Source organism: Medicago truncatula, chromosome 5 (assembly GCF_003473485.1).
Source record: "Medicago truncatula cultivar Jemalong A17 chromosome 5, MtrunA17r5.0-ANR, whole genome shotgun sequence".
Classification (NCBI taxonomy): Eukaryota; Viridiplantae; Streptophyta; class Magnoliopsida; order Fabales; family Fabaceae; genus Medicago; species Medicago truncatula.
The window spans coordinates 35,122,557-35,133,227 of NC_053046.1; the positions used below are offsets into that span (position 1 = coordinate 35,122,557).

At 30.7% G+C, this 10,671-nt stretch overlaps 1 protein-coding gene across 1 annotated transcript; it reads right to left on the reverse strand.

Annotated features, from left to right (window-relative positions):
• LOC11431653 (calcium-binding protein CML24) lies at window positions 1-1,024 on the reverse strand. Its single transcript, XM_003616317.4, has one exon. The coding sequence runs from the start codon at window positions 898-900 to the stop codon at window positions 481-483; it is 420 nt and encodes a 139-aa protein (XP_003616365.1). The 5' UTR covers window positions 901-1,024; the 3' UTR covers window positions 1-480.
• Window positions 1,025-10,671: the final 9,647 nt, after the last annotated feature.

The following is a 10,671-nucleotide window of genomic DNA, read 5'->3' on the forward strand; positions in this document are numbered from 1 at the left end:
TAAAAACAAAGTACCAAATCATATTAATATTCAGAAAATGCATTACATCAGAATCACTAACATTGAACTAAAAACTTAACTACTAAACTAATATAGTTCTAAATTGCAGTTATGATACTGCAAATTAATATCGATCTTGCGGTTTGCAACAAATGCAATCAATATTATAGTTGCAATTTCGCTGCAGAATCAATTAAAAGTTGAACTGCAATTTAGAACTATATATGAACAATCAAATCATCAGCGTTTAACCAGAAAACTAATCATCAACTTCTACTACTGATTCAGTCACTAACCTAAAATTAAACATAGCGTAGAAAAGATCAGAGAATGTACAGAAAATATTAACTACTTTGCGTGAAATTCGTAGTTTCTTACCTAGTTAAAATCATCTTCATCGCTAAACCCTAACAATTCGAAAAAACGAAAACGTACAGTTTACAACGAAATCGTTGATTCGATCAATTCAGCTTTCAGCGTTCAGTGAGCCATCATCTTCTTGAACTCTTCGAAGTTCACATTTCCATCACCGTCAACATCAACATTACTAATCATCTTCTTACAATCATTCAACGAGCATTTCTCACCGAGTTTCATCAAAACAGCGTGCAATTCATTAGCAGAAATCAAACCATTCTTATCAAGATCGTAAAGATCAAAAGCATCACGAAGCTCGCTAGATTCATCTTTTCCAGGTTCAGTGCAGTGAAAATCAGCGAATTCTTTCAGATCAATGAAACCGTCGCCGTTTTGATCGAGTTCTTCCATCATGCGTTTCACTTCTTCTGATGTAGTTTCTGATCCGAGCGTTAAAAGCATTTCTTTGAGTTCTGAGCGTGAGATTTTTCCATCGCCGTTTTTGTCGAACTTGCTGAAGATCTTGCGCACTTCATCATCCATGGCGGAGGGAGAGAGAGAGAGAGAGAGAGTGTGATAGGGTTTGGATTTTTGAGAATTATTTTTCTCCTAGAAGAGTGGAAAGTGATTTATATAGCGCCGTTTAAGTTTCACGCGTTATCTGGGAAACGCGTTTTGTTAGAATTTGGAAGTTGCAGCTATAAAGAATAGGGTGGGGGTTTGATTAAGTGTAGTTGAGTGTACGGTAAGGTAATGTGTGGTGATGTGACGTTTCGGTTTGAATACTATGAATGAATAAATTAGGAACTAGGACTCGTGTCTTAGTCGCAACTGCATGTAATGAAGTGTGCCAAAAGTTTGTTATACAGGATTCTTGAACCTAACCTGCCTCATCTGCATGTGATTAAGTGTTACTAAATCTTTAACTTAATTGAACTTAAAATCTAAATATTGTGTAAGTTTCGTCTACCATCCAAAAAAAAAAAAAAATTGGATTAGATTGAACCAGCTCTGAATCAAAATAGTCAATTTAAGTGAAAACTTAAACCCTACAACATTTTGGGTTAGGTTTTTTTTCTACTTACACCCCAAAAAATATTTAGTTACACTCAAACTTTATTGACAATGTTGTTCTTTTTCATCAAAATTTGTCAAAAACTTTTTTCATCAATATTTATGTAAAGTGAGTTTACGGTAACACACGTAAATTGAATTTATGTAGAGTATGTAATTTGAGTTTACGTTATTGTACGCAAAATGATTTCACCTCACATGAGCTACATAGATTGTGTTTGCGAACTCCATCTTTTTCATCTCTCACTCTAAATCTTCACCTTCTATGTTATAAACATCCACAAATGTATGAACAATCTCAATAAAAGATTAAATATTGAATTACATGGTCTTTTGTTCATACTCTATTACATTGATAAATGAAGTGCTACTTATTCAAAGATGATTATACGAATTCTCATGATTTTTCTTCGATTTTATTTTATCCTCAGCGTAAAGAAAATTATTCATGAGTTTTCGTACCTTATGTTGTATAAACTTATAACTTTGCTTCTCGTCAAATATTTTATTAAATAATATATATAACTATGTGTACGTTTCGCCACCTCATCAATTATCTACTTACTATATATAAAATTTAATTCCCTATGATTATACCATTTTGCCCCTAAGAGGGGCATTTTTGTAATTTCTTATTTGGTGGGATGTCGTTGTTGCCACCTCACCTTTTTATGGGTGCATTTTACCATTTTGCCCCTCACCAATTTTTTTTTTATTTTATAATTTTATATTTTTAATAACTTTTAACTATTTTTCAATTTTTTCTCCCGAATTCAGTTGCTTCTACATTGTCGTTGTGGGAGATTAAAGTATCGTTTGACCCTGCTTTTTTTCCAGCTTCTCTACATCTTTAAGGAGAAGTTAGGCCAAACACAGTATCAATTAAGTACTTACTAAAAAAAAAAAATTTTTTGAATGCATAAAATTGAATGGAATGAGCTTTGGCCAAAATTTCTTGAATGTTACTTTAAAAACCTACTTCTCGATAATTTATTTCACAAGCACCTCTCTTCAACTCACGCTGGAACCTTTTCTTTTATTTTTTAATATTATATTTCAATATTTTTTTTTCCATTTAACTTTATTTTATTTTATTTTTTTGAACCGTTCCATTTAATTTTTTAAAAAGGTTCCATTTAATTTTATTATCTTTTTTCAAAGGAATTTTATTATCTTTTTACCACTTATATATTTAATTTTAATATAGTTTAATCATCACAACCTCACAAATATTTTTATACACGCTGTCATTTAATGATACCAAATATTTTTATTTTCTTTTTCAAACCTCGTAAATATACACATACACACATTAGTGTTTAGAGTAATACCTTATGTTTGTATGTTTTTTTGTTACCCTAATGCGTATAATTTTTTTGGTGTTGCATAATGCGTATGATTATTTTTATAAAATTTTGATTTTAATTAAAAGTAAAATTGTAGATGTCTTTTCTTCAAAAAAGGTCTAGATGCCTAAAAAAATTATACTTTTATATATATATATATATATATATATATATATATATATTGCACCTTTATATTGTAATTAACAAACTATGCATATATTTTTCTTATTCAAAAAAACAAACATATGTTTCCATGACACCAACAATGTAACAAATATAATATCATATAATATAAATTTTTATCTTTTTGAAAGACACCAAAAAATATGATATTCTTATAATGAAATTAGTTATAGAGTATAATTGAAATAGAAAAAACCAACTATTTGGATATTATTTATGTTATTATTTCAGACTCCTTAAATTGTTTCTCCTATTCAAATATTTAACAAGTGTCCTCGTGAGCTTGGCCTAGTTGATTGGGACAATGCATAATATATGCAAGGTCCGGGGTTTAAACTCTGGCCACCAAAAAAAAAAAATATTTAACAAGTCATTTATATGATGATACAGATTTGTATTCATGTTGCACAAAATAAACGTTATTGCGTAAATGTAGTCTTTGTAAAAAAAATATATCTTTTATTTTTTAACATTTTTAGCCTTCAAAAAATATTTTAAACATTTTTTTTATTTATTATTTTAATTCATAATAAATTCAAAGTTTTGCCCTCGTGAGTTTAGCTCAGATGATAAGAACAATTCATAAATATATGCCAAGTCCGGGGTTCGAACCCCGGACACCATAAAAAAAAAAAATCAAATTTTGTACAATATTTTTCCAAACAACATTTAACTTAAAAGTAGCTTTAAAACTAAAAACATAAAGAAAACAAACAATTTTAGTTTCTTTCTTAAAGGCCTTCATTTTAACTTTGCTTTAAAGTAACTTTTAGATCGTAAAAAACATTTGTCGTATCTAAGTTCAGCTGGGAACAATGTTTCACTTTCTTCTTCATAAGAGGTCATTTTCTTTATTTTTTTCATGGTTCTTAGACCATGCATGACTTGAGTTGACTGATTTTTATGGCTTGAGGGGTTCACTTTTCGACACTGTTTTAGTTTTTGCTTCATCATATATAGTTTTATTCCTTTTTTCACGATTCTGCATTTTAAGGTTTTTTTTTTTTTTTTTCAATTGTTAGTGAATTATGTACCATAAATTATTGTGTTGCATGGCTGTAGAAAAATCTTCCTTTGTTATGGTAAGGTTTTGACACAATTGTTATTTTAGGTTCTGGTAGTGTAGTTGATTTTTTTTTTATGCATGTGGGTTATTTTAGTTTTTGTGAGTAATCCTAAAGTTGTAACAGTTTTTATATTTGGTTTATTATTTCCTATATCATTGAGTCGTACGAAAGTTGATTGGTGTGATGGAAGAAGGTGGTAAGCTCATCTTTGATCTCGAAAAGTCACCGAAGAACTTGCACGTTCGAGTTGTTCAAAAGTAGATCTTTGGTGCTTAACTATTTGAACATCTACTATTTTGACGTATCGCTTTGGACTGTAATCGTAAACTATATTGACTTTGGGATGCCATTTGTTCTTTTCATTTTGTCTGATGTAAATATTGACAAAAATTCCTTTTTGGTTAGTCTATGACACTTGCAGTCTCTTTTATAAACCTAACTATTATGTAACGTTAATCTGCACATTGTTGGTTCCTTCATTGGTTCCAATTAGTATCATGTTAATTATAATGTTGTTTTCCCAATCTCTTGAATAAAATAGACCATGTTCTTTTCCTCCAGCAAATCTTTATAATGCTTTGGTAAATGTTTTAGAAATATATATATATATATATATATATATATATATATATATATATAACATCTAATTAACACTGCAATTTGTTTTGTACCTAGCACTTTCCAAATGAGATATCAAGGACATTTCTAAAAGGAACACGGAAAACAATCACGCTCATCGACAAACAAGCTCAAAAAATGTATAAGTGTCGGCAAAGAGAGCAAGTTACGAAAAATACTTAGGCGGTCAATGGTTCAACTTTTGCCGAGAACATATTTTAGAGGTAGGTGATAAGCTAATTTTTGACCTAGAGAAGCCGCCTAAAAATATGCACGTTCAAGTCATTCCCAAATAAAGATTTGGTATTCATGATCCGCACGTTCAACATATCACCTTAATTTTAATCATATACTAGATTATCTTCACTCACTGATTCTACTTATTTGCTTGATTTCATCTGTTTTAAATATGGGTATCAATCCTTTTTTGGTAACTCTATAACAACAACACTCTTTTTTTATAATTTTGAATAATATGTAATCATAATTCACACATCATTGTTTTCTTTATTGATTTTTTTTTTTTTTTTTACGCTAGAAGAGAGGCAGGGTGCCACTCATCAAAATATATTAACCAAAAAAGATTGATACAAAAAGAGAGAAGGGGGACTATACCAAACCTTCTCAAGAGTGATTAAACCTAAAATTAGGCCAACCTAGCCTATTTTTAACATAATCATTCCTTACTTGTATAGGTAAAGAGTAATAATAAACAAAAACATCCAGAGTTAAACCAATGCTGGCAAGGGCATCTGCACAAGTATTGCCCTCCCTATATATATGAGAAACTATAAAGTTCATGTTAGAAGTTAACCTAATGCAGTTACACCATCTGTTTCTAAGTTGCCAAGGAACAATTGTTTGATTCTTGAAAGCTTGAACCACCAACAGAGAATCAGTTTCCAGCCAGAAATATCTTATTGGTTTCAATTGTTTTCATCATAAATATTATGTCAAATTATAATCTCATAAACTAACTCTCTTAATCAGCCCATACATATTTTATGATGAATCAGAATGTTCCGTCATTTTAACATCTCTTCTTTCGAAGAATTTTTTTATCGAATATATTATTGAACCCGTGCGAAGCACGGGTTTGTAACTAGTTTTATTAAATAATATAAGAGGGATTAACTTGTATGCTTTTTTAAAGATAAACAACCTATGTGAAAAAAACTTAAAATTAAAGGATGAATTTGTTACAATTAAATAAGATAAATAACTTCTTAAATAATCTAAGAATGCTTAGATAATATGATACACGTCTCTTCGAATTTAACTAAAATCCTGAGTTTGAATCTAGCCGTGTAGTGGCGTTAAAATTCTTAAGTAGAGTTTGTCGTCCACTTAGGTCTCACAAAACTCAAGGGATACGGCTTTAAAAAAGCATTACATATTGAGTAATTTTGTCTTTTTTTAATTACATAAATGATATAATATTAACTAACTAATTTCTTAAAAAATGATGCGAATGAATTTTGTCCCTTATATTGGAGATGAGAGCAAGTATGATCTTCTAGTATCTATGTTTTAGGTTAATTGAGTTATCCAATCGACCTACATATAGTATATGTTTGTTTGCGTGTGTTTTAAAAAACGGAGAAAATAGATCAGTTTAATTGAACATAGACTCAACGAGCTTATAGTCAATTGATTTGATCCCAAGATTAATGTAGTTTGGTTAAATCAGGTTGAATTGAGAGTAGTATCCACCAAATATCATCACATCAATAATGGAACTTTATTCAAATCATTGTAAAATCTGAATTGAATTCTCAGCAAGTCCTTCAACTTAACGTTGCTTAGCATGTGATGTGTTGGTTGCTTCAATGTGCTGTGGGGTTGAGTGTACTACAACTAGTAGGGCAAGGTACGGCTATGAAGTGTACTAGAAGTTTGTTATCAGTTTTTAGATGAACATGATTGAAGTGGAATTGGGCAATTTAATTCTTGCATTCATGCATTGACCTTGACCGATTCTTACATCTTAATCTTTATTTTGTGTCAAATATATAGTACTATTTTTTTTACGTTAATCATCCAGTTTTTTCGAAAAAACAAACCTTAATAATTCGTAGTTCAGTTGGTAAATTATTAAAATCTGCTAAGAATTGTTCCATAAAACAAATGAAATCATCCAGGTTTTTTAAATAATTCGTGGTTTCGTGGAATTCATTAATTACTCAAACTCAATTGTTTAATTAAATATTATATTAATTGGATTTATAAACTTTAAATATAGAGAAGTGAAAAATTTAGGTTGGAAATATACATGACACTTAAAATATTAATTCATAACTAAAAAAAAAAAAATGCATGTTACATTTTTTCCTTTTTTATTTAAAAAAATTTAGGATGAGGAGATGATATTACCGTGTAAAGTAGGAAGACATCCAGATTCAAAGGTCATTGAAGGTGAGGAAAAACACAAGAAGGGGGGGTTGAATTGTGTTGGCTTTTTCTTTTTTTTCTTCTAAGCTGAAAACACTGATCAGAAGCAAATAGATTTCTACTTCTGAAATGATGTTCAGAACTAGTTGCAGCGGATAAAACAGAGAGAGAGATAGAGAAGAAAGACACAAGCAATTTATACAGGTTCCTTCCACAAACCGGAAGTCAATCTTGTCCCCCTTGCACTTCCAAGGAGAGTTCACTATGCAATATCTGATTACAAATGCTCACTACTAAATTTACTAAGAGACTTCAAATTGCTCAAGCACAACTGCAAGAGACTTCCTATGCTCCTAAACACAATCAAGAGACTTCTATTGCTCAAGCACAAATGCAAGAGACTTCTGAATTCAAACAGAATTACAAAGAATATGTTTGAGTTTGAACACTTGATATACAATCAGTGGTGTTCACAATACAAATCAGATACAGACTCCAAAGACTCTAGAATTTCTAAGATATGAGCTTTGATAAGAAATTCTAAGAGAACTTTGAATGTATAACAATTTCAGCAGAGTTTTGCCTCAGTTAATTCTTGGTATTGTCCTTACTGAAACTCTGAGTCTTCACTCATTTATATAGAGGTGTGAGAGAGACGTTGAATTGTCAGCACATTCAAAATAGAGTCGTTTGAAGCTTTTGATCGATCATCAATGATCATTTGCCTGATATGGTTATTGTCCTATGAAGGATCAATTTCAAATGCTTTCCATCGTGAATGAACATCGTTGCAGGCAAAGCTGTTTTTCTTGTCTTGTAGCAGAGACAAAAACAGAGTAGTGGAGGTAGTGGTTGTACACTTCGTACAAACGTACTATATCAACGCTCTTTTGAGGAACAAGCATCCAATGCGTTTAAATCCTTTCAAAATAGTTGTTGCTTCACTTTTCCAGTCTTTTGCAATCCTTAGACGAGGTTGAATCCCATTAAACAACTTTTTTGAAGCTTTAAGTTGCATCCTCTGATGAACTGCAACTTATGGTGATTCTCAGCTTCTGATAAACTTGCTTCTGATGAACTGTCTTCTGATGAACTTGCTTCTGATGACGTTATCACTTGAGGAGCACTTTGTCTTTAGGAACACTTTTTCTTCAGGAGCAGTTTTCTTCAGACGATTTAAGCTTCTCTTTTTGTTGATTCCTTTGCTCTCTATTGTTCTTCCAAGACCTTTTTAAGATATCATATTTTGTCTATAGTCCTGTACACTTGAACAAATATTAGCATATCCAATTGACAATTTTTAGCATATCCAATTGACAATTTTTAATACTTTGTTATCATCAAAACTCTTAAGGATTAATGTTAAACACATTTTGTTCCCACAGTCGTTTAGCGAAGTAATTACATTTACCTCCAGTCTTCTTTTCTATTATGTTTCATGTTTGGTTATATATTTTTTTTTACCTATAGCACACTCAAGTAATTTCAGTAAATAAATTAAAATAATATTCCACTTAAAATATTTTTTTGTCAGGTAGTCTTAAAGCTAGAAATTTTATCTTATCGTGAACACCATAAAATTAAATTATATTTGTTTAGTGGAAAAATATCGCTTTCTTATAGTTTAATAGTATAGAAAAATATTGTTCAAGAGATTTTTTTTGAAGGATATTGTTCAAGATGCAAAAAACTAAATAAATTATAAGAAATTTATCGTCCATTTTGTTTTTTAATCTTGTTTGACAATTTTATTGCTAACAAAATTCTCTTTCTAGTTGTTAAAGATACCATGAGAGTCAAAATAAGACAATTAATCTTTTAAACTAATGACAATCTCTTTTGATTTTCTATTTTCTACTATTTTTTGGCAAATAAGTTTATTTGGAGGCTAAATATATTTTATTTTTTTGAAGGATGGAGGTTAAATATATTTTATTGGAGTAGTTTCGTTCAGCATATTTTATTGAATATGGATGGACCTCAGTTGATTATAACATCAAGAAGGAACCCACTCTTTATCTTGGTCTTAGGCTTCGTGGTGGCATTGTCGAACCTTCTTTGATGGCTTTGGCTTGGAAATTGAACAAAGACATAACCATTTGCTACTAGTGGTGCTACGCATGTCTTCATCCTATGGCTGTGAAAGGAAATGTGGACACAACAATCAATTGAGGCCAAACAAGAAGATCAAGTAGGCTCCGGTTGATATTCTTTCTTTCTTATGGTTCTGTTTTTTTTTTTTTTTTTTTTCTTTTCTTACTAGATATTTCTTGTTTTAATTGATGTTAAACTTAGTTGGAACTTTTTTTTTAACAATCAAAAATAGAATATATTAACATTGACAGGGTAGCCACCTTGATGCAAGGTGTACCAAGAAAATCACTAAAGAATATAATTTATTAATAAAAGAATTTGCAAACAAATGGTTAGCCGATACCCAAACATATGAACGGGTTCGACCACCAACCCTGAGAGCCAAAGACAAAATTGGCGTTCTTAACTTTCAACCACCATAAAGAATAATACTTAACTTTATCCAGTAACTGAGGAATGGAGGATTCTATATTTTTTAATAATATTATTACGTTCATTCCATACCAACCACGCACACAAGAGATAAACTAGCTGAAGAAACGAGCACCGCGTTTTCAAACCACCTGAAACGTAGATTAACTGAATGAAATGATCCGGGATAACCTGAGGATCCACCCTTGGAATGTCAATCCACGGACGAAGTTGATGCCATAAGGAGCCGAAAGTACCGCATGAAAGAAATAAATGTTGTGCATTCTCCACATGACCACAACCTGCCATGCAAAAACTTGCCTCCGTAAAAATTATGTCTCGATTCACCAGATTTGATTTAGTCGGTAATATGTCTCAAAGTAACCTCAAACAAAAATTAAAACCTTCAAAGCACCTTTCGTATAAAAAAAACATATATTTATTCAAATAAAAAATATCTTTCGGGTAACCAAAACTACTCCATTGTTATTGCTAGCTTCACCCTTCCTCCAAGATTGGAAGGAAAGTGAAGAATGAATTTCTTTTTTTTCTTTCAAAAGGACAAATCGACCCTTGCTTTGACGTATGTTTCTACTAAATTACTTACACCTTTTTCCTTTCTCTTCAATTTATTTTCTTCCAATGTAAAGGCTTCAAGCACACATCTTTCCATTTTCACATTTCAATTATTATTTTTATCTGCACTTGCTTATCTTTTGGGCTAATACCGTCGATTATTTTATTTCGCGCTCTCCTGTGTTTTTTTATTTGTTCTTCTTTCAATAACATATTATTTTGATTTTATATTATTGATGTGATCAACAACTTTTAATAAAAAAATTGATTAAGTTCTTTAATGATTAAGTACAAAAGTCAGTTGATTAAATCAATGTTTCAGTTTGCTAAAAAAAAAAAATCAATGTTTCAATAAATATAATTTAAGAATACGACATTTCAACTTTCTAAGCAAAATAAAAATTAGATTAGAAAAAACAAAGAAATACAAAAATCGGGGACATAAATCCTGGGACCTCTTATTCGTAGAGTTGGTCATTAGAGGTCGTGAGTAAATGAGTGAAGAGTTGGTGGAGAGTAGTGGGCAAGTTCGTGTCGATCATGAGGTATCCTAC